At 61.6% G+C, this 22,464-nt stretch overlaps 4 protein-coding genes across 4 annotated transcripts; 1 reads left to right on the forward strand and 3 right to left on the reverse strand.

Annotated features, from left to right (window-relative positions):
* Positions 1–4,589: 4,589 nt before the first annotated feature.
* On the reverse strand, positions 4,590–6,268 carry CAMK2N1 (calcium/calmodulin dependent protein kinase II inhibitor 1). The gene is made up of 2 exons (XM_075721687.1): positions 6,109–6,268; positions 4,590–4,660 (listed from the first exon to the last, which is right to left on the reverse strand). Exons 1-2 carry the CDS (start codon positions 6,266–6,268, stop codon positions 4,590–4,592), a joined length of 231 nt encoding a protein of 76 aa, XP_075577802.1.
* A 3,563-nt stretch (positions 6,269–9,831) lies between these two features.
* On the reverse strand, positions 9,832–13,555 carry MUL1 (mitochondrial E3 ubiquitin protein ligase 1). Its single transcript, XM_075721542.1, has 4 exons — positions 13,436–13,555; positions 13,226–13,313; positions 11,976–12,096; positions 9,832–10,855 (listed from the first exon to the last, which is right to left on the reverse strand). Exons 1-4 carry the CDS (start codon positions 13,553–13,555, stop codon positions 10,126–10,128), a joined length of 1,059 nt encoding a protein of 352 aa, XP_075577657.1. The 3' UTR covers positions 9,832–10,125.
* On the forward strand, positions 12,008–21,106 carry CDA (cytidine deaminase). The gene is given in 6 exon segments (XM_075721543.1): positions 12,008–12,037; positions 18,648–18,726; positions 18,729–18,899; positions 19,279–19,390; positions 19,675–19,732; positions 20,384–21,106. Coding segments are annotated over 6 exon segments (564 nt in total). The 3' UTR covers positions 20,498–21,106.
* On the reverse strand, positions 15,030–15,923 carry FAM43B (family with sequence similarity 43 member B). The gene has a single exon (XM_075721624.1). The coding sequence runs from the start codon at positions 15,921–15,923 to the stop codon at positions 15,030–15,032; it is 894 nt and encodes a 297-aa protein (XP_075577739.1).
* Positions 21,107–22,464: the final 1,358 nt, after the last annotated feature.

A 22,464-nucleotide genomic window follows, 5' to 3' on the forward strand; every position in this document is an offset into this window, starting at 1 on the left:
CCGGGTCAGGTCCATGCCGCGAGAAGCCCTCCTCCCCCGGCGAAACCCGAAGGCGTAGCGAAACGAAGCAAAAAAAGAAGCCCCAAGGCCACGTTTGATGGGGGAGCGCCGGGCAGGAGGGTGCTGCACCCTTGGCCAGCCCCATTGCCATCGCCCGGCAGGGATGGGCACGGAGTCAAGGAAAAACTGGTTTTTTTCCTCAATCCTGTGTTAAAAAAGGGGGGTAAAAAAAAAAAAAAAAAAAAAAAAAAAAAAAAAGGGAGTTTTTCTGCAGGGCAAAATTTCCTTCACGTTTTCATCTGGTTTCCATTCTGCTAAAGCGTATTTTACGTTGGTAACGCCGCGATGTAAAACGTGAACGCCGCGCCGTCGAAAACGGTAGCGGTCTGGAGCGAGTGGACCAGAAGGGGTTTGATACCGTTAAAATGACCGCGCTCTCATCTCCGCCACCGAAGGGCACTAAAACTGCCCCCTCCCGAGTAATTGTGAGTTTTTAAAATTTTTTTTAACAAGAAAAGAGGAAGAACCCCAATTTCTTCCCCAAAGCTGCGGCGTTTGGGGGCAGGATGGAGCATCCCCGCCCTGGGCACGCTGCTCGGCAGCCCCTGTCCCTCCTCGCTCCCCCCACGATAAAGAAATCGCTTTGCAGGGGAGCGCTGGCCTAGTTTAACGTGCCCTAGTTTTGGTGGAAGAAAAAAAAAAAAAAAAGGGGAAAAAAAAAAAAAAAAGAATATTTATTTTGGGCGGTTGCTACATGGGCGTCCTTTTGGGTGGGGGGAGTGATTTGGGGGGGTTCGCCCGCTCCCCCGTGCTTTGCTTCGCCCTGGCTGCAACCCACTGCCCTCGATTTTGGGGGTGATTGTTTTTTCCGTGGGAACCGCGCCGGTGATTGGGAAATGAGCCCCAAAATGGGCACCCATTGCACCGAGCCCCCCCGGGGGGTTTGGGCGATGCAAAGGGCTGGCGCCGCAACTGCTGCGGGGATTTAAAGCCCGCAGAAAATGAGCGGCTTTAGAGAGGGATAAAAATACCCCCACGCACCCCGGCTCTTGGGCGTAAGGGGCCGGGGCTGGCTTTGCTGGGGGAGCAGCAAGTGTTTTCGCACCTTCCCCCGGCGCCAAAATCCTCGGGAAAATGGGATTAAAGCGCGTCTTTGGGCGCAGCAGTGGGATTTTGCAAGCGCTCTGGGTGCCGCCGGGACCTTTGCACCTCGCTCATCCCTCCAGCACCCTGCTTCTTCCAAAGGTGCCGAGTTTCCTTCGGTAAATAAACCTGCAAATGGCTCATTTTATTTTATTTTTTTCCTCCTTTTTTTTTTTTTTTTTTTTTTTTCCCACCACTGCCAAAACAAGCAGCCCATATGGGCCAGGGTTGGGTGGGTTTTTTTTGCAGTTTCCATGGGGATTTGGCGCTGGAGCTGCTGGGTGCCAAATCCCCAGGGTTGTTTGGGTTTTTTTTTTTTGTTTTTTTTTTTTCCCTTTTTCCTCCGGTCCCCGTAACCGGAGCGCGGCGGTGGCACCAGGCTCCCTGCCCGGCATCTCCCGGCCAAGGTCACCGGGTTGCCTGCGTTGGGCCATCTGCTAAATAATGCATGCAATAAGCTCCTGCCCCGTGGCCGGCTTAATCCTTAAATCCTCCTCCGGAATATCATCTCCTGGCGATGCGTGGCCGGGGGATCCCCGGCTCGGCCACGTCTTGTCCCCCCCCGCCCTGCAGCCCCCTCTCCTCGCCCCTCCATCCCGCGTGCCCCCCGGGAGCGAGCTCGCCGGCGCCGGGCTCTCCTGCTCCATTATTTATGCGCGGCGCATGAAAGATGCATGCGAAAGAGCGGTTTATAATTGAGCAGAACCTCCTCTTCTTTCAGCTCCCTTCCCCCTCAGGCTTTCTCCGCTTCAGCCCCGGCTTCTCCCAGGTGTGGAGGGATTTTTGGGGGGGGCGGCTCCTGGGGTCATGCGTGGACCCCAGCCCCGGAGCACCCGCTTTTGGGGAATTTGGGTGCTCAGCAATTATTTTTTTGTTTTTGATGCATGGGAGGAAGTGGGCGGCTGGGTCCGGCAGACCCATAGACCAGGTTTTCACGCCAAGCGCAAAAAAAAAAAAATTAGGGTTTTTTTGGTAAACCTAATTAACCAGAGGCCGCATCCAGCCCATGGCTATGGGTGCTGTGAGCCCGGGGCGCTCCGCTCTTCCGCGGGATGCGTCTGCGCTCCCCAAAGCCATGGGCTTGCACCCAGGTGCTGGTTGGGGCACAAAAGCGTTTAGTTTTTGGGGAAAAAAAACCTCCTGCGAGCCCATGTGGTGCTTTGCGGGTGCAGCGCGTCAGCCGGAATAGAAAATCCTGGGGCCAAGGGGTGGGTGAGCTGAACCCGCCGCGGGGAAAAAAATGGAAATAATTGGGGAGTTTTCAAGGGAGCGCTTCGGCGAATCTCCCCGTCCCAGCCTGGACCCGTGAGAGCCCGCGTGGGTTAAAAACGCAGAAATAAATAGCGAAGGGGCTGAGGAGGGGAGCGCGGCGCGGACGCTTGCAGCCTTGGCACCCCAAAAATGGGGGGGTTTGGGCAGCGCCCGCGCCCGGTCCCACCCCGAATTAACCGATCCACCCCCCCCGGGCCGTCGCGCCCGGCGGCACGCCGCTTTTAGCGCAAAATGTGATTTTATTTGCAATAAAACCCCGTCCCGGGGACCCGTTTCCCGTGGCGTGAGTTCCCCCGGCACGAAGGCTGGCTCGCGCCCTCGGCTCCCGTTAACGCCGCCCGCTCCCGGGCGATCATTAAGGACGGCGGTCGCAGGGATCGGGCTGGGGTTTGGCGGGGCGGGATGAAAAATCCCCATTTTCCGCAGGCTTTCCCAGCAGCGAAAGGGACGGACGCCTTGTTGGGTCCCCGGCTCCATCCCCCGCGGCCGCTTTCGGGACCTCGCGTCGAATTTTGCTATGAAATCTGTGCCCCGGCGGCGTTTTTGATCGAAAAAAAAAAAAAAAAATCCCATCAATAAATATTAATTATAATGAATTATTCAGGGCACAGCACGACCCCGGTGGCAGGGGGTCTGTGCCGGAGAGCAGCGAGGTTTTCCTGGGTTATTTTTGGGATTATTTAGGCGGACGGGGAGGGATGCTCGCGGCGCTGGGCCCCGGCAGCACGCGGGAAAGCACGGCAGATCCGCTTTTTTTTTTTTTTTTTTTTTTTTTTTTTTCCGTTTTGTTTCGTTTTCCTTTTTATTTGGACATTGCAGAAATAGCCCTGTGTAGTGGATAAAAGTGCAACATACACAATATTTAAGAAAAGGAGGAAAGAAAACCTGCCTTGAGGTCTGTCAGTCAGAGTCGCAAACAGAAACAAGAAACCGAGCCCTCACGCAAGAGGCGCTTTTTTTTTTTTTTCTCCTTTTTTTTTTTTTTTTAATGCACGTCATGCAAAATAGTTAAAAAGAAAGATTAGAAAAGAGAAGTCAAAGAAAACCCCACGAGAGATCGACCGAGCCCTAGAAAGAGCAGAAAGCCCCGAGCGCTGCTCGACTCGGGGAGGGGATCGCTGCCCTCCGGCATCTCCAAGTGTTTGGCACTCTTGTGATTACATTAGATATTTTTTTTTTTATATATATATATATTTTTTAATACAGTCTATTAAAGAGAGGAAACTGCCACAATATAAGAAAAAAAATAAAATAAAATAACCAAGATCACCCACACTACAGACTGCATGGTAGTTAGAAAAGCCGAGCGTCCCCCCCGCCCCCCCCCGTACATATAAAATCTGTCCCCTTGCTCACAGCAACCAAGAAATACAAGCTTTAAAAAATAAACCAGCGATTCTTCCTCTAGGCCCTTCCTTTATAAAAGTTTTGTTTTTCGCCCTCGAGAACCTTAAAACGCGACTAAAATGAAATATATATATATATTTTTTTTTTTTATATCATTTTCCAACATCCAAAGACATCAACATTAAAAAAAAAAAAAAAAAAATCGTAAGGAAGGGGATAGCGTGGTACATCCAAGTGCACAGATTCATTTTTGCAAGATTAAATAATGTAAACAAGGTGCCCGCCGGGAACAGCCCTGGCCGGGGGGAGACCCCAGGGGCCGCCCCCCCCCATCTTTCGCTGCCCCCTTCTCCTCTCCCCCCCGGTCTCGCGCGGCGCAGGGTTCACCGGACCGAGAAAACGAAATCCCGAGTAATTCCGAGCCGCGGCACGCCGCCTCCGTTCATCCCTCGCGGCGGCGGGTTGGGGCGCGGGTTTTGGGAGCGGGTGATTATTTTTCCCGAATTTTTTTTTTCTTTCTTTCCCCCGAATTGATTTTTTTTTTTTTTTTTTTTCTTTTTTTTTTAATTCGTCGCTGGGCTTTGTCTCGCTCGCCGCCTTCCCCTCCGCGCGTCTCCCGGAGGGCAGGACGTGCTGCGGTGCGCTGGGGGTTGCCGGCTGGCGAGGACGGCTCTCCAAGTGCTTGCTCGGCGCGGTCGCTGCGGTGTTGCGGGGCTTTTTTATTAATTTTTTTTTTTTTTTTTTCTTTTTTGCTGATAACCTGTGCCGTTGTAAACCGAACCCCCTCCCCGGCCCCCCGGCTTCAGCCGAGCATCCCCGGGGAGGCTTTAAACCCCGGGAGGGGCCTTTTCCGCGAGATTTTGCAGCACATCATCAATTCTATCATCTTCAATAACCACTGGAAAGCAGAAAAAAAAAAAAAAAAAAAAATCCAAACCTTAACCGCGATGAATAGGCTGCCGCCGTGCTCCCCTCGCCCAAGGTCACCCCGGGGTGGTGGGCACCCGGGGCTGGGTTTGGGGGGGTCCCCGCAGCCCTGGTGCGGCCGGCGGCACAGCCGGCGCGGTGCCCCAGAGGGCAACCGGGACCCGGCGCAGGATGCCCGGCACCCCGCGGGGTACCCGGTGCGCCGCGTCCCGGCCCTGGGGAGGGTGCCCGGTACCCTACGCCCCGGCACGGTGCCCGGTGCCCCATCCCGGGGGAAGGTACCTGCGCCCCGGCAAAGTGCCTGGGGACCGTGCCCTGTCCCCAAGGATGGTCCCTGCTGCCCTGCGCCTGGGGGATCGCTCCCAGGGCACCATCCCCTTGTCCCCAAGGACGGTCCCTGCTGCCCTACGTCCTGGGGATCGCTCCCAGGGCACCATCCCCTTGTCCCCAAGGATGGTCCCTGCTGCCCTACGCCCTGGGGATCGCTCCCAGGGCACCATCCCCTTGTCCCCATGGAAGGTCCCTGCTGCCCTACGTCCTGGGGATCACTCCCAGGGCACCATCCCCTTGTCCCCAAGGATGGTCCCTGCTGCCCTGCGCCCGGGGGATCGTTCCCAGGGCACCATCCCCTTGTCCCCAAGGAAGGTCCCTGCTGCCCTACGTCCTGGGGATGGTCCCCAGAGCATGACGCCCTGTCCCCGGGGAAGGTCCCCGCAGCCCTGCGCCCTGGCAAAGTGCCCGGGGTGTGACGCCCTGTCCCCGGGGAAGGTCCCTGGGGATGGTCCCTAGGGCATGATGCCCTGTCCCCGGGGAAGATCCCTGCTGCCCTACACCCTGGGGATGGTGCCCAGGGCACGGTGCCTTGTCCCCAAGGAAGGTCCCTGCTGCCCTACACCCTGGGGATGGTCCCTAGGGCACGATGCCCTGTCCCCAAGGAAGGTCCCTGCTGCCCTACACCCTGGGGATGGTGCCCAGGGCGCGATGCCCTGTCCCAAGGTAAGGTCCCTCCCGCCCTACCTTCCGGCACAGTCCCCAAGGCGCGACGCCCTGTCCCCAGGGAAGGTCCCTGCAGCCCAACACCCCGGGGAAGGTCCCTGGGGATGTTCCCCAGGGCGCGATGCCCTGTCCCAAGGCCAGGTCCTGGGGGATGGTCCCCAGGGCACGATGCCCTGTCCCAAGGTAAGCTCCCGGGGGATGGTCCCTGGGGGGTGATACCCTGTCCCAAGGAAGGTCCCGGGGGGATGGTCCCGGGGGGTGATGCCCTGTCCCCAGGGAAGGTCCCCGCAGCCCAGCACCCCGGGGAAGGTCCCTGGGCCACCGCCGCCCCGGGGGGGGGGGGATGCTCCCCGCTGCCCCGCACCCCGGGAAGGCTCCCGGCGCCCCATCCCCGGGGCAGCTCCCGCTCCCCCCGGCACCCACCTCTCTTGCTGCGGCCGATCTGCCCCAGCTTGGGCGGCCGCTTGCCCTGCCCGCCGGCGAGGAGGCCGTCGGGGCCGCGGAGGCGGACGGGGAAGGGCAGCTGCCCCACGGCCGCGTCCCCCGCCAGCTGCCCCTCGCCGTAGGGCGGCCCCTCCGACATGGGGGCGGCGGGGGGGGCCCCGCCGCCGCCGCCGCCCCCCGACAGCCTCCCGGGGCGCGGGGCCCGCGGGCCCGGGGCAGCGGCGCAGCGGGGCGGGGGGCGGGGGGCGGCCGCCCCGTCACATCCCGGCCCGGCCCGGCGCTGCTGGCGGCTCCGCGGCTGCGGCGGCGGCTCCGGCGGCGGCGGCGATAGAGGAGCGGGGGGCGGGACCGGGCGGGGACGGGGCGGCCGCGGCACGGCCCCCGGCAGCGGCACCGCCCCCGGCGGGCTGCCCCACCGACACCACCCCCCCCCCCCAAAATCACCCCGGGGAACCCCGGGGCTGCCCCACCGGGGTGCCCCAGAGCATCCCCGGGGACCCCCGAGCTGCCCCGCAGCATCCCCGGGGTGCCCCAGAGCATCCCCGGGGACCCCCGAGCTGCCCCGAGGACCCCCGAGCTGCCGAACAGCAACCCCCGGCGAACCTAGGCTGCCCCACAGCATCGCCGGGGAGCTCCGAGCTGCCCCACAGCATCCCCGGGGTGCCCTGCAGTATCCCTGGGGAGCTCCGAGCTGCCCCACAGCATCGCCAGGGTGCCCTGCAGTATCCCCAAGGAGCCCGGAGCTGCCCCGCAGCAACACCCAGCGAACCTAGGCTGCTCCAGAGCATCCCTGAGGAGCCCGGAGCTGCCCCACAGCATCCCCGGGGAGCCCCGAGCTGCCCCGCAGCCACTCCTGGGGAGCCCAGAGCTGCCCCATAGCCACCTCTGGGGACCCCCGAGCTGCCCCGCAGCAACCCCCAGCGAACCTAGGCTGCTCCAGAGCATCCCTGGGGAGCCGGAGCTGCCCCACAGCATCCCCGGGGTGCCCTACAGTATCCCCAAGGAGCCCGGAGCTGCCCCGCAGCAATACCCGGGGTGCCCTGCAGTATCCCTGGGGAGCTCCGAGCTGCCCCACAGCATCGCCAGGGTGCCCCGCAGTATCCCCAAGGAGCCCGGAGCTGCCTCGCAGCAACACCTGGCGAACCTAGGCTGCTCCAGAGCATCCCTGAGGAGCCCGGAGCTGCCCCACAGCATCCCCGGGGAGCCCAGAGCTGCCCCATAGCCACCTCTGGGGAGCCCGGAGCTGCCCCATAGCCGCCTCTGGGGAGCCCAGAGCTGCCCCACAGCATTCCTGGGGGGCACGGAGCTGCCCCACAGCCGCTTTTGGGGAGCCCGGAGCTGCCCCAGAGCATCCCCAGGGTGCCCTGCAGTATCTCCAGGGAGCCCGGAGCTGACCCACAGCACCCCTGAGGAGCCCGGAGCTGCCCCATAGCCACTCCTGGGGAGCCCAGCACCTGTCCCCAGGGAGCACGGGCTCAGCCCCACGTCTGCCCCACAGAGCCCAGCAGAAATGCGCTGTCGCGGGGCCCGTGGCGCTTTGTGGGGGGCTGCAGGGCAGGCAGTCGGTCTGGGCGCGCTTGGCTGTCGGTCCCCAGGACGCATCCCTGCACAAGCCTTTCCTGGGAGACTGCCGGAGGGCTTTTGGGTCGGTTTTCCCCGCAGCGTTGCCGCGGCAGCGTGGGTCATTGCCCAACCAAGTCAGCCAGCCTGGCCAAGGGGCGATGGGAGGGCTGGGGCTATCGTTTTGGGGAAGGCCACAGCAGTGGGGGGCGGGTTCAGGCACCCCCGGTGCATCCCCTGCAAAAGCAGAGCGGGGGGCACGGTGGGGCCAGCAGGAAAAAAAAATAAAAACCATTTGCGCAAGGCTGAGTTACAACATCTCCGCCAGCGGATTTCTCCGGACGCGGGAGCCCGGCTCGTTTCGGAGCCAAGCGGGACGGGGGCACGGGACGGCCAGGGCACCCTGCGAGGCCGCGCACGCTGCCCCGGGGCTGCTCCCATCTCCAAACCCCTCGTCTGCCGAAATCCTCGGCACCGGGAGCCGCGCGAGCCCCTCTCCTGCGCACCCCCGCACACCCCCGAGCTGTCAGCTCCTTACGTAAGGTTGCCTCTCCGCCCGAGATATCACGGGGGAAAGCTTGGAAACAGGAGGCAAAAGGTAACGGGGAAAGCACAGCCCCCCCAAAAGCGTATTTTTAGTCTTCGCGTGATGGCTCCGTTCCCCGGGGTGGGGGGGGGGGGGAACCACGCCGAGGCTTGAGGCCGCATCCTGCACCGCTCTGCCTGGGGGGGGGCAGCTGCCCCGCTGTCCCCGTCGAGGGGAACAAGGATTTTTGGGGTGGTTGGTCCCCAGGAAAGCGCAGCCGGGGAGGGAAAGGCAAAGCCTTGAGAGGGTACAGGGAGCTGTAATGGCCAACAACAACAAAAAGGCTCTGAATAATGATTTTGTACAGCAGAAAATTGCTTTTAAGAAAAAGAGTCGGGGTCTCAGCCGGTCCGGACCTTAAATCCACGCTGGCGGGAAGACGGCAGCGTTGGCTGCGTGATTCGGCAGAGCCTCGGGGAAAGCCCTGCGTGTTTCTTATTTTTTTTTTTTCCCACCATGCACTTTGAGCCGCTGGTAAGAGGAGCTTTTATTTTCTGATTAGCACCAGAAGGGCACGAAGGGCAAGGCAGGGCGATAACCGCGGGGAGAGGAGGGACGCCTCCGCCAGCGCGCCGGATTCGGGTTTTTCCCGCTGGGATTTTGGCTTCTCCCGCTGGAATCCTGGCTTTCCCCGCGGGCGGGCAGGGCGCAGGCAGGCAGCCTCGCTGCGCAGGCAGCCACCGCCATCCACAGCCGGCGGGGTGGGCTGGATGCGGCCCTTCCCGGTGCTGGGGCTGCCCAAGGCCCCGCTCCTCCGGAAAAACGAAGCCGGTGATTTTGTGCCGTGCAACCGCCGGCTGCTGCCCGGCCAGCCTAGTTAACGTTTAACGAGGAAATAACGCATTTCCTGGTTAAATTCACCGGTTTTCTTGGCAGTCGATGGAAAATTAATTCTTTTCAAACGCGTCGGGGCATGGGGAACCCCCGAGCGAGGGGGTGCCGGCGGCTCTGCCTGCCCGCGGGCATCGCGCGGAGCGTGGGGTGTCCCCCAATAAATCCTGGGGGTTGCTTCAGTCCCGGGATTTTTGACTGTTCCCACTCCAGGCTCCCAAAACAGGGGCTCCCCCCTGCGTTTCTCTAATTGAAAACTCAGTGCCCTCCGTGGCAAACGTTAATTGAAGCGTCGCTTTGGGTCCGTTAACCCTCTCAGGTGCATGATTTATGGCAAAACAGGGGAGTCGGGGAAGGGAATTTTCCTTTTCTGGGTGAAAATTTGGGGTTTGGGGACCCGCCTGTGTTACAGACAAGGAGGCAGCGGTGTCAGATTCAGCGCAGAGGGACGGGATCCCCGTGCCCCCTTACCCCAACCTCCGTCACCGCTTGGGGCGATTTACGTTCCTCCGGCATTTATCAGCGCAGCGAAATGATCGAAAACGCTCAGGAAATGATCCAAAACAAAGACACTTTTCATCCTCTTTTATTATTTTACATCCCATTTTCTATCCCAGCTCAAGCCAAAGCGCAGAAATGGGCCGCAGGGTTTTCCCCTCCCCTCCCCGGCGCAGTACAGTCACCAACCAGATTTTGCGGATGATCCGTAAACGGCCACGCAAACCCCGGGGGTCTGACCCTTTACAGAAGAGCTTGAAGCTGCATCTCCCAGCCCAGCGTCACGCTCTTTGCGAGGACTCCTCGTCTCCCACCCCCGAAAACCTCCCAAGCGCGCTCCGAGCCCCGACCGGCTGGCCCGTCGCCTTTTCAGACCCAGCTCCGCGCCTCAGTCGAAGCACCTGGCTCACTCGAGCTCCCTCCCCTTCCCCAAAATCAACCACCCAAGCAGCGAGGCGAGGGAACCCCTTTGCGAGAGGCAGCTTTAACGCCAAAAGCTTCCCCCCGCGGCCGTGGAAATTTTAACTGTTGTACAAGGGAACCACCCTGGAGATGGTCTGCCTGCAGATCGGGCACCTTTTGGGCTCGGGCAGAGCCCGGTAGCACTCGCCGCAGGAGCAAACATGCCCACACTCCAGGAAGACGCAGGATTTGGTGTTGCTCAAGCAGACGACGCAGGCGTTTTTGAGTGTCTCTCCGCCCTCCGTGTTCATTTCGCGCATCAGGCGTTCCTGGGCCTGCCGGAATTCATCCTGCATCTGCTTGAGGTGCCGCCTCTCCCGGTGATGCCGGTATTGCTTCCGTAGGATGAAGAAGAGGATGGCGCAGGTGGCAAAACCGAAAACGACGGTCAGGATTTTCCAGAACCGGACGTTAGATTCTTGTTTCTGCAGCAAGGAGTCGAAATCCACGCCGCTCAGGTAGTAGGGCATGCGCTGCTTCGGGGGCTGCAGCTTGATCGTGGCATTATCCAGGACCAGCTCGCCCACCCCCGTCAGCGCCGCGCCCACCTTCAGCATCTGCTCCGTCTCCTGAATGCCCTTCGGGCGCTCCCCGCTGATGTAGTGGCCGATGACGTCGGTGAAGGACTGGACGGAGGGATGAAATTTCTCGTACACCGTCTCCAGGCTGAGCTCGGTGGCCTCCAGCGGCTTCATTACCCTGACGGCGACGCCGGCGCCTTCCTCCTGAGGGACCAGCTCGAAGGGGGTGGTGTTGGTTCGCTGGTGGATGATCTTCTCGTAGTCATTCCTGGGGAAGGAGAAGGGGATAAAGTAAACGTGAGCGTTGGCGCTTCCCCCGAGGCTGGCAGGGAAACACCGCGTGGGCCGACCTGACGGTTTTGGGTACCGCCGGCTGTCGTCCGCCCCGAGCAAAGTTTATCTGGGTGGGATTCGCTGGAGAGCGGCGCTTCTCCCCTCGTGGCACTGTCCGGGTGCGTGCAAGGCCCTCCGCCTTTGCCTCGGCTCTTCCGCTGTCCCCGCAGAAGCAGCCTGGGCTTCCTCCGTCACCGGGAGAGCGCTGCGGCCCACCTAATTCCCCCTCATCATCCCCGCGGCATTCCCGGCTGCCAGAAACCGCCCCGCCAGGAGAAGCACTTCCCTGGAAGTGTTCAAAAAATGGGCAGGCGTGGCACTTTGGGACATGGTTTAGTGGGCACGGGGGTGTTGGGTTGATGGTTGGACTGATGATCTTAGAGGGCCTTTCCAACCTTAGTGATTCCTAGTTTTTACTTTCATTAAAAAATAATCCAGCCAGCAAGCCAGGAAATACGAAATTGCTGCTCTCCCCTGAATTGGTTTAGTGGTGGACTTGGCATTGTGAGGTTCATGGTTGGACTGGGTGAACTTAAAGGGCTTTTCCAACCTAAACGATTCGATGATTCTATAAGCGCCGCTTGTTGCACCCGCAAATTTGATAAGCGTTATCCGATTAGCCAAGGCTCGGACAGCATCGCCGCGCTCTCGTTTCAGCAGCAATCAGGGGCCAGGCTGCTCTCGGGACCGTCCTCAGGTCCCCTGGGTGCGGGTATTGCCCGAATCCAACCCAATTCCTGTTTTGAAGGTGTCGTTTTGCTTGGGAAATGCCGTCCTGTGGCCACCGCCACAATGACAACGTGGGGCTGCTGATAAACGCTCCGCCCACCTTGGGTTGGTTATTGTGCGCTCATTGCCAACAGCCCCTGTGTGAACCCCGAAAGCCCTGAAAATGGCCAAACGTGCCCCGTTTTGGCAGCTGTAACGGGGCTGCTGTGGGGTCTGGGGCACCTTGGTCGCTTTGGCCACGCCTGAAGCCGTTTCAGCGTGTCAAGCCCTCCGAGGGCACCTCAGGCGGCCGGAAAGCCGGGCACTCGTGGGCGCTGGGCACGTACCAGAGGTGGGTTGTTCGGTTCCACACCATCTTATGCTCCTGCAGTGTCAGCCTCTGAATGACGCCCTTGCAGTTCTCCACAAACTGGCTGCTCAGGGTCTCCTTAACGGACCGCACCACGCCTGAAACACAAAGCCGAAGTGCGTGTGAGGTGCTCGTTAATTTTCTGCTCTGTTTCTTATTGTGTACAGCAAGTACAAGTGGCATCTGAACAAGCCGGTGGGGCTGCAGAGCCGGGGGCTCGGGTTTTGAGCCCTCAGGAGAGTCAGTGGCCGGCTGGCAGGGGGGAGATGAGCTGGTGGGAGCACGATGGCAGGGCTGGGGATGACCCCCCTGGCAAGGGGGTGCTTGGGGAAGAGTGTCTGGAAAGCTGCCTGGCCAAAAAGGACCTGGGGGTGTTGGTCGACAGCGGCTGAACATGACCCAGCAGTGTGCCCAGGTGGCCAAGAAGGACAACAGCATCCTAGCTTGTGTCAGGAATAGTGTGGCCAGCAGGAGCAGGGAGGTGATTGTGCCCCTGTGCTCGGCGCTGGTGAGGCCGCACCTGGAATGCTGTGCCCAGTTTTGGGCCCCTCAGCACAAGAAGGACATTGGGGTGCTGGAGCGTGTCCAGAGAAGGGCAACGGAGCTGGGGCAGGGTCTGGAGCACAGGGCTGGTGGGGAGCGGCTGAGGGAGCTGGGGGTGTTCAGCCTGGAGAAGAGGAGGCTGAGGGGAGACCTTATCGCTCTCTGCAGCTGCCTGACAGGAGGGTGGAGTGAGGTGGGTGTTGGCCTCTTCTCCCAAGTAACTACCCATAGGATGAGAGGAAATGGCCTCAAGTTGCACCAGGGGAGGTTTAGGTTGGATATTAGGAAAAATTTCTTCATGGAAAGAGTGGTCAAGCATTGGAACAGGCTGCCCAGAGAGGTGGGGGAGTCCCCATCCCTGGAGGGGTGCAAAAAACGGGCAGAGGTGGCACTTGGGGACATGGTTTAGTGGGCATGGGGGTGTTGGGGTGATGGTTGGGCTGATGATCTTAGAGATCCTGTCCAACCTTAGTGACACCTAGTTTTTACTTTCATTAAAAAATAATCCAGCCAGCAAGCCAGGAAACATGAAATTACTACTCTACCCTGAACTGGTTTAGCGGTGGACTTGGCAGTGTGAGGTTAATGGTTGGACTGGGTGATCTTAAAGCTCTTCTCCAACCCCAACGATTCCATGGTTCTGTGATGCTCCCCCGCCGCCCCCGCTCCGGGCCCTGCCCCTACCTTCGATGACCGCGTAGGGGACGCAGCGCCCCGGCGCCTCCAGCAGCACCGCCCGCAGCTCCCCGTCCAGCCGGACCCTCCTGGCGCCCTGCGGGGAGGAAACGCGAGGCCGCGGCTCAGCCGACGGGACCAGGCCGCGGGGCCGGGAGGACCAGGCCGCGGGGCCGGGCCGGGGCCTGTGCGCGCCTCCCGGGGCAACTTCGCACCCACCTGGAGGCCGCGGGCGACGCGGGCCTTCTGCCGGTACACGGAGTAGAGCAGGGCGGTGAGGGCAGCGCTGGCGGCCAGCAGCACGGCCTGCGCTGCCGAGGGCCGCCCGCCGCCCTCCATGGCCGCGCCGTTACCGCGGCAACCGGCCGCCGGCGCCCGGTGATGACGTCACCCGCGACGCTCTGGCGGGCGGCGCCGCCACCATAGAGACGGGGTCCGCCAGGGCCGCCGCTCCGGGCCTGGTGGGTTTTTTTTTTGGTGAGGGGGGGGGACGGACACGGCACGAAAGGCCCTGAGCCCCCCCCAAGGGGTTGTTGGGGGGCTCGGGGGAGCCCAAATCCCAGCCCCACAGCGCCTGGGGGCGGGGAGCGGGCCGGATCCCGGCCCCGCAGGCCCTTGGAGGGGGGTAAATCCCATCCCCGGGGCCTTGGGGGGGCGGGAAAGGTCCGAGCCCCCCCATGGGGATTTGGGGGGGGGGGGGGGGCTAAAGCCTGGCCCTACAAGGCCTTGGGGGGGATTAGCCCAAATCCCAGCCGTCCCTCAGGGTATCAATAGCGGGGCCCAAATCCTAAAGCTCCCCTAAAGGGCCCTGGGGTGGGGGGCAGCCGAAATCCCAGCCCCCTGCAGAGCTTGGGGTGTGTGGGGGGGTCAGGCCGAAGCCCGTGTGTGTCCCCCCCCGGGCTGGGGAGGGGGGCTCTGCCCAAACCCCAGCCCTGTAGCACCTTGGGGGGGTGTGTGGGAGGTGTTTGCGCAGCACCCCACGGCCCCAAAGGGCCCCCCCCGGTGCGGGGGCATGGCTCAGCGCAGGGCACAGCCCCCAGCTCCATTTTGTAGGGGTCCCTCTCTCACACCCCTCACAGGGCCGCAGCCGGGCTGGGCAGCCCTGTGCTGGGGCGGGGGGGGGGACAAGACCCTGCTCCCCCCCCCCCCCCCCCCCGCCAATCCCTTTGCCATTGCTTATTCTGGGAAAGCAGCAAAAAGGGGAGCAAAAAAAAAGCGACTTTTGGTAAATTGTTGATGTTCGGGGCCTTGGCGCTGCTTTTGGGGTGGGGAGTGGGGGATTCAGGCAAGCCCCGCTCTCTGCCAGGGGTCTGAGGGGCCAAATCCCCATCGCAGCCTCCCCGCTGCCCCCCCCCCCACGCCCAGCTCTATATTTAAAAAACCGAGTTGCCATGGCTACGCGGAGCAGCTCTCGCCAGCCCTCGGTGCCGCAGGGAGGGTGCAGAAAGCGCCGGGGACCCCGCAGCCCCCCGCCCCAACCCTGGCTTGGCTTCCCTTGCCAGGGGTAAATTTGGTATAAATCCCCCCAAACTGCCTCGGTGCCTGGCTTAACTCTTCCTCTCCCGTTGGCCAGGGAGACACAGGCGCCGTTACGCTGCAGAAAACATTAACTTTATTATGGAGGCACGAGAGCGGGTTCATGTGCGGGGGCCGGGGGGGGTCCCCGGGGTGCAAACCCACCCCCTCGGGGGGTCTTCCTTGCGAACGAAGCCGCCGTCGCCTCCGGATCTGTCCCCGAGGAGGGTCCGACGGCGGCTTGGGGTGGCAGGGAGGGCACCTCGTCCCCGAAACGGGGCGACCCTGTCGCTGTCGCTCAGCAGGCCAGGGGCCGGGGGCCGCACAGGCTGCAGCCCCGCATCTCCCTGGCCAGCCGCAGCACGGCGGCGGGACCACCGTCCCCCCGGGGTGCTCCCGGGGTGCTGAAGGCCTCCTCCTCCTCCTCCTCCAGGATGGAGCTGAGGCGGGGGGCAGAGCGGGCCCTCTCGGCGGGCGGGCGGTAGGGACATTTGGCGTTGAGCAGCCTGCGGAGGGGGACCAAGGGGACGATGGCGTCGCCCAGGAGCTGCTGCTGGACGTGGCGGAAATCGTTCTGCCTTTTGAGGCGCTTGAACTCGTTGAAGGCGGAGGCGGAGGTCTGGTAGAGGAGCAGGGCCATGGCGCGCGCCTTGTCGGCTTTGGAGACCAGGACGGCGTGGCAGCGCAGAACCACCGCCTTGTTCTTCACCTGGTGCCGGTAAACCCAGGCGAAGACCTTGGGGTGCCGGCGGTCGGCGGCGCAGTAGGTGATGCGGTGCAGGAGGTACGCGTGGCCCGGCCGGCGGGCTCCCTTCTCGCAGGGGGTCATACGGATGCCTTGGGGTCCCAACGTCAGCTTCATCTTGGCCCCGCCGGCCCCCGCGTCGCTCTTAGCCCAGATCTTGCCCACCGCCTCCTCCGTGCAGCCCTCGCCCTTGGCGTGCAGGGTGACGGCGTTGCCCAGGTACCGCACCGTGTACGTCGGGTCCTCCTTGTTCAGCTCCACTTTCTGGCGTTTGCCGCGGAAAACGCTGCCCAGCCGCTCGAGCGGGCAGTCGGGCAGGAGGTCCGGGCAGGAGCGCAGGAAACCGGCCAGCAACGCGGCGTAGCTCAGCCCCGGCCCCAGGCTCTTGCCTTTGCACTTACGTTCGTTTTCCACCAGCACGAACTTGCTCCGGCGCCAGGGCAGCATCTCCGCTCGGCCGAGGGGCCCCCCCGGCCGCCCCGCACGCCTCCGCTAACCCCGGCCCCGCCGCGACGGCCCACGCCGAAACCCCTCGCGAGCAGACGGACCCCCCCGCCCTGGCCCCCAAAGCTGGCTTGGTGGGGGGGGGGGTGCCCCAAACCCCAAAGCTGGCTTGGGGGGTGTCCCCGCACCCCCCCACCCAGGGGGGATGCCCCTACCCCGGCGTGGTGGGATGCAGCTGCCGTATCCGATGCCGTCTGCCCACGGAGGATGCGGAGCTGCTTGGCCGAGGAGCTGCCGCGCTCCGGCTGCCGCCTGCGCCTGCTGCGGGAGCGGCGGCGGCTGCGGGGATGCAGCTCTCCGTGGGCTGCTCCACCTCCCCGCGACGCCGTCGTGCTCGGGCAGGGAAATAAAGATGCTGGGAAAATAAAAGACACCCCCCCCTCACCATGCAACGGCCAGACCCCCAGCACCAAAGCCCACCCGCGTGGGGGGAAATTAGGGCAGGATCTGGGGGGATGATTTTTGGGAGGGTCGGACGTCAGCTCCTGGCCCGGGCATGAGGAAAGAGGTTTTTTTTTCCCCAAACCTGAGCGTTGCACGAGGGGGTGCACCGGGGTTTGCAGATCCTGCAGGTCTGCTGGCATTTTTTGCTCCAGAAACCCCGTTTTTCCCCATTATTTCCAAGCCAGCCAGGTCCTCCCTCTCGGGCTGAGCTTTTGGCTTTTAACCTGTTGCTTTTAACTCTGACAGAGGCCCTGGGATGGCTTCTCTCTGGGGAAAACGAAATGCCATTTCTGAGCAGCACAGCCTGGGGGGGGCGGATTTTTGGGGAGCGCTGCGGGGTGCCTGCGAGATTTCAGCCCCGTAGTGGAGTCTGAGGCTGTTCAGGATTCAGCTCCTTCGGCTCAAACCCTCATTTCCACTTCTTTTTTTTTTACCACCTGGGGCTTTTTGTGGGTGCAGCGAGGAGACCCCCGGGCTCAGGGACCCACAAGGATGCTCTGGCTGCCTTGGGATTGAAAAACAGGGAGGAGAAAGGGGTAAAATAACAGTGTGTGCCCCCAGTTTTAGTCCATTTGGGGAGGAAAACCTGAGCGGGGTGTTGCAGGGAGCGGGAAACCATTTCCCAGCAGCTTCCCAGCTTTTCTACGGTTCGAGCAAAGTAACTGCAACCTTAAAATAGCTGCTTTGCAGGCAGGCAGCACTGGCCCCGCTCCTCTCGCTGCTGCGGCCTTGGCAGCCTAAGTTTTTGCAGCCAAAATCGTAAAAAAATGCATGAGTGTTTGTGGTTTTCGGCTTTGCTGCTGCTGCTCGGGGTGTGCGGTTTGCTCCCGGCGCGCAGATGGTTTCGGGGAGGTGGCCAGCCTCGCTCGCTTGTCGTTTCTGTTCTCACCCTCATCGACAGAGGTGAGGACTCTTTATTTAATTGCTCGGCGTCCATGTCGACAGGGCAGGTTTAAACCCTCCCCGAAAGCTCGTTTATTTATAGATCCCACATTATTTAGGACGGGGGTCCCCCTGCTCAGATCTGCTCCCGTGGTGCCTCCCACCAGCTGCCCTGGGGCTGGTTTTGTCTCCCAGGTTTTGGGGGGATCGTGCCACGTACTGGGGTGGGGGGCACGGGAGCATCTGCGGCTCATTTTAGATGGGAAAACAACCAGGAGTTGCACTTTGAAAGCTGAAAAAAAGGGCTCTGAGCTGATTCAGGGCTGCCAAGTCCCTCCTCTAGCTATTGCCTTCACTGACTGGCCTTGCAAGTAGCTAACTGTTGTCATTAGGTTCCAGGGTGAACAAGCACCTGCACAGTGTGAGGAAGGGGAATCGCCAGGTTATCCCCTGGGATAATACCAATCTCAGTGTCCCGGCTTTGATTTCTTGGTGTGCCTGCGGTCCTCTCGCTGCCCCGCGCTCCGTTCTCAGCTCCCGGCGTTTGCCCCACATCCGAGAGGCTGCTGCCGATTCGGGTGCCGCGTCCCAGCCTGTCGTGGCTTGTCAGCAGCGAGCCAGCACCAAGATTTGCTGGCAAAACCGGCGGGTAAGGTCAAAATCCTCCCCAAATCCAGCAAACTGGACCAGTGATAGATTAATGGGGGCCGTGACACCTGTCCTTGCAGGCAGAAAATGGGGTGTTTAGCTCCTCCAGCAAAGGGAAAAAAAGAGATATCTTTAATTAAAGAGCAATTTGCTGATCGGCCTGGCATCCCAGGAGCCCTTTACCCCACACGGGCTGATTCCCACGAACGCCAGCTGAACCGAATTTGGGCTCGAGCGGCACGAGAGCATCCTGAATCGGGCTTTTATCGCCTCTGCCTTCAGCCAGCTTTCCCTGCTGCCTGGCAGCCGGTAGTTAAAAGACCTGGGAAATTGTGTGTGTGAGAGATTATTTTTTTCCTCTTTTTATTCAAATGAATTTATTTCTTTTGATCTCACTGATCAGGAGCTGTTGTTCCTCCCCTCCAGGAGCGATTTAATGACATTTTCCCCATGGAGCCACATAACCAGTTTTCAACTGGGAAGGGGAAGAAAAAAAAAAAAAAAAACACCGAGGCGGTGACAGAAGAATGCCCCGCCAGGATAGAAAAAGGAGGAAGTAAAATAAAAAAAAGAGAGAAATGGGAAAAAGTGAGACAGCAGGAAGGGAAGGGCCGTGGGACTCCCCAAACCCGATGCCTTGGGGGTCAGGGCTGCCCCCGGGGTTGCTTCCCCGGGATTTGGCTGTACGCCGAGGCGTTATCCCGGCGGGGCCGGCCAGCCTATTTTGCAGGCGAGGAAATATTTAACCGTGGCGTCAGCGGGCAGGGCAGGCGAGCGCAGGCATGGAGGGTGTCGGGCAGCGTCCGGTCCCCGTTGCCCCCCAGGGCGAGCACCTGCAGCTCCTGCTGCGCCGCTGCCGGGAGGCCAAAAATTGCGCCTATTGCCCCTACAGCCGCTTCCCGGTGGGTGCCGCGCTGCTCACCGCCGGCGGGGAGATCTTCTCCGGTAAGCTGGGGCCCCGCGATCCCCTCCTCCTTGGGTTTTGGGGTCCGTGTCCCCCCCCGGCAACCCTTTGGCCACGCGTGAGGTTGCAGGGTGGTCGGCACAGGGTGCTGGTCCCGTCCCCTCTCCCCGGCCGCCTCTTGGCAGCCGCCATCCCGGAGCGAGCCAAAGATGGTGGCGGATGGGACGATACGGGAAATAAATAGGGGAAGTGGCGAACGCGTTGGCAAGAGGCCGGGATCGGGCGGCGCGCACGGAAAATGGCTTTTGTTTGCACATTCCCCCCCACCCCGCCCTCCAAAAAAAAAAAAAAAAAAATCACCTGGAGGGAAGCTGATGGGATTCGGGGTGGCTGAGGGAGTACCGGGGGGCTTCCCTGCAGGGTGCAACGTGGAGAACGCCTGCTACAGCCTGGGGGTGTGTGCCGAGCGCACCGCCATCCAAAAAGCCATCTCCGAGGGGCACACCAGCTTCAGGGCCATGGCCATCGCCAGGTAAGGGCGCGGCGGGAGCCGGCGCGGCGAGGGACCGAGGGACGGGACGGGGGGGCAGCGGGAAGACCCCCGCCGCGCCCGAGGGGCAGCTTCTGCTGCAGCAGCCCGGGCGCTTTTTGGGGGGGAGAGGCAGGTTTCTGCATGGGTTTTTTGGAGGAATTGGGGGGGAAAATCTGCTTTGGCTCCATATTTATTGGTGCGTGAAGGTATTCTGCAGGGGGGTGTGTGTCCCCTCCCTCCCTCCGACAGCAAGACTGAGCTCTGTGCCCTTCTCCTTTCGGCAGTGACATGGGGGACCACTTCATCACGCCCTGTGGTGCCTGCAGACAAGTGATGAGAGAGGTGACGGCTCGCGCGGGGACCCCGCGTCCCCCGACCCCCGGCATTACCCCCTGACCCCCGGCATCTCCCCCCAAAACACCTGGAGGTGGAAAGCAGGGGGGTTGCAACCCCCCAGCCCCAGGGCCAGCTCCGGGCTCCTGAAATTGCACGATCCGCTGGGAAAGGGGTATTCTTCCCTGCGTCCGGTGGTAATTCATTAACTCGCCCTCCCCAGGGGGTTTTATTCCTCCTGGGAGCTGCTGGGTGCAGAGTTCGCCCCCAGAGCTGTCGCCCCGGCTTTGCCGAGCCCAAAAACGGGGGGGTTTCCTGCAAAAGCCGAGCTCCGTGGGGAGCCCATCCCGCTCTCGCCTCCCTCCTTCCCGCAGGCACCCCGGCACCCGCAGCCCCTTTCTGGGTGGTTAACGGGATGCGGGGCGCGGCTCGAAGGCCGGATTCGGCAGGTTCGGAGGCACCGGGGCTCACCCTGGGAGGGCAAAAATGCAGAATCTGAGCCCCAAATACCCCCCCGGGGCAGGTGATGCTGAAAAGCCGCCCCAACGTACATGCAATAGAGGGGGATGCTCCCCGTGAACAACAACAAAAAAGGATTATTTGAGTAATTTGAGGAAGAAGGTTTTGCATCGGGCACTTCTCCCCCCTCTTCTCCTCCAGTTCGGCACGGACTGGGACATCTACCTGACCAAGGCGGACGGCACCTACATCATCAAGAGGCTGGAGGAGCTGCTGCCGCTCTCCTTTGGCCCCGAGGACCTGAAGAAGGTGTGAGCAGCACGGCCGCCGCCGGCCTTTGCCCTTCAGCGGCACGGGAGGATGGTTTTCCCCAATGTTCCTGGTGTGTGAGCGGCTTTTTGGGGACGATGCAATGGGAAATGCGTTTCTAGTGTTAAGTTACCCGTTCCTCTTGCTCATCTTCTGATTCAGCGCTGATTCGCGGATGCCGGCCCCACCTCGCCCCGGGGAAATGGCGAAATCAAATTGTAGAAATTTCCTGTTATTAGGAAAAAAGTGTCCAGATATCGCTGTAGTCGAGGGGGAAGTTCAGAGGCGGAGAAGGGTTTGGTGCACGGCTCGGGCTCTGGCTTGTTGGTACAGAAACCACTCCCAAATAATGCAAAACCATTGCTTGGGAAAAATGCTGAATTCTTCAGCATTAAATGAGAAGCAAAAAAGGAAAGGCTCCATCAACCCCAGCAGTTATTGACAAGCCAGTTCGGATGAGGCGATTTGCCGGAACTGGACAGTTACCATGCTCAGCGCGTCCTTTGCTCGTTCCTCTCCGGCTTGTTTGCTTTGCTTTTATTCCGTTTGTGGCGATGAAGAGGGAGAGGAGTTTTTGAGGGCTGCTTCTGGAGGGCTTTCTGTCTCCAGAGTCACGCCGTTTGCTGCCTGTAGTATCAATTTAATTACGCACAATGAAAAATGAATGCGTTACCTTTCCCAAGCAGCGTTGGGCTGGGTGTTACTGCTTATGCCCAAGCGAAATAAAAGCAGTGCTGGGTCATCTCCTGCAGTTGCAGAAAATGATGAAGCACAGCGAACGGGAAGCTGGGGCCCCGGGGCTGCCGGAGGGCTGCGTAGGCAGGACACGACCAGGACACTGCATGGCCCAGAGCGTGGCCCGGCCAGCGCTGCCCATGCAGCTGGAGCCCTCCTATCCTCCCGGGCCATGCCCAGCGGCATCTGGGGCCGTGCCCTGCATCGCACCGGGCCGTGCCCTGCTCTGCAACGTGCCGTGCGCTCGCCTGCATCCTGGCCGTGCACGAGTCGCGCCCAAGTTAGTGCTCCGCTGGTGCCCTGCCCCATGCCCCGCCGTGCCGTAGTCTGTGCCCTGCCCCATGCCCCGCCGTGCCCCAGGCACGCCCAGCCGTGGCCTGCTCTGTGCCCTGCGTTGCGCAGGGCTGTACCTTGGCTGCTCTCGGCACCGTGCCCTGCCGTACGCCCGGCTGCGCCTTGGCCGTGGCACGAGCCATGCCCAGGGCTGTGCCGTGCTGGTGCCGTGCTCCTTGCCCTGCCGTGCACCGGGCCGTGCCTTGGCTGTGCACAAGCCATGCCCTGCACTGCATGGGGCCATGCCCTGCACTGCCGGGGCAGCGCCCAGCTGTGCACCAGGCCCTGCCCTGCATTGCACGGGCTGTGTCCAGCTGCGTCCCGGGCTCTGCTGTGCATTGCACCAGGCTGTGCCCCGCATTGCACTGGGCCGTTCGCTGGCCGTGCACCGGCCTGTGCCCTGCTCCGGACTGGGCTGTGCCCAGCCGTGCACCAGGCTCTGCTGTGCACTGTACCGGGCCTTGCCCTGCATTGCACTGCACTGTGCCCTGCACTGTACCAGGCCATTCCCTGGCCATGCACCAGGCTCAGCCATGCATCGCACTGGGTCATGCCATGCTCTGGACAAGGCCGTGCCCAGCTGTGCACTGGGCCCTGCCCTGCATTGCCCTGGGCTGTGCCTTGGCCGTGCAGAAGCCATGCCCTGCACTGCATGGGACCATGCCCTGCACTGCCGGGGCTGTGCCCAGCAGTGTCCCAGGCTGTGCCCAGCTGTGCACCGGGCTGTGCCGTGCACTGTACTGGGCCTTGCCCTGCACTGTTCCGCGCCGTTCCCTGGCCGTGCACCAGGCTCTGCGGTGCACTGCACTGGGCTGTGCCCTGCATCGCCCCAGGCCAGGCCGTGCCCTGCCCTGCACCAGGCCATTCCCTGGCCGTGCACCGGGCTCTGCCATGCACTGCACCGG

Source organism: Pelecanus crispus, chromosome 15, assembly GCF_030463565.1.
Source record: "Pelecanus crispus isolate bPelCri1 chromosome 15, bPelCri1.pri, whole genome shotgun sequence".
Classification (NCBI taxonomy): Eukaryota; Metazoa; Chordata; class Aves; order Pelecaniformes; family Pelecanidae; genus Pelecanus; species Pelecanus crispus.

Coding starts and splice junctions, on each gene's coding strand:
- CAMK2N1 (XM_075721687.1), bottom strand. CDS start 6,268: ATGTCGGAGGGGCCGCCCTACGGCGAGGGGCAGCTGGCGGGGGACGCG. Junction 4,661..6,108: donor GATCGGCCGCAGCAAGAGAG/GTGGGTGCCGGG, acceptor TCTGCTTTCCAG/TGGTTATTGAAGATGATAGA.
- MUL1 (XM_075721542.1), bottom strand. CDS start 13,555: ATGGAGGGCGGCGGGCGGCCCTCGGCAGCGCAGGCCGTGCTGCTGGCC. Junction 12,097..13,225: donor CCCCTACGCGGTCATCGAAG/GTAGGGGCAGGG, acceptor TTTGTGTTTCAG/GCGTGGTGCGGTCCGTTAAG. Junction 10,856..11,975: donor AACCGAACAACCCACCTCTG/GTACGTGCCCAG, acceptor CTCCTTCCCCAG/GAATGACTACGAGAAGATCA.
- FAM43B (XM_075721624.1), bottom strand. CDS start 15,923: ATGCTGCCCTGGCGCCGGAGCAAGTTCGTGCTGGTGGAAAACGAACGT.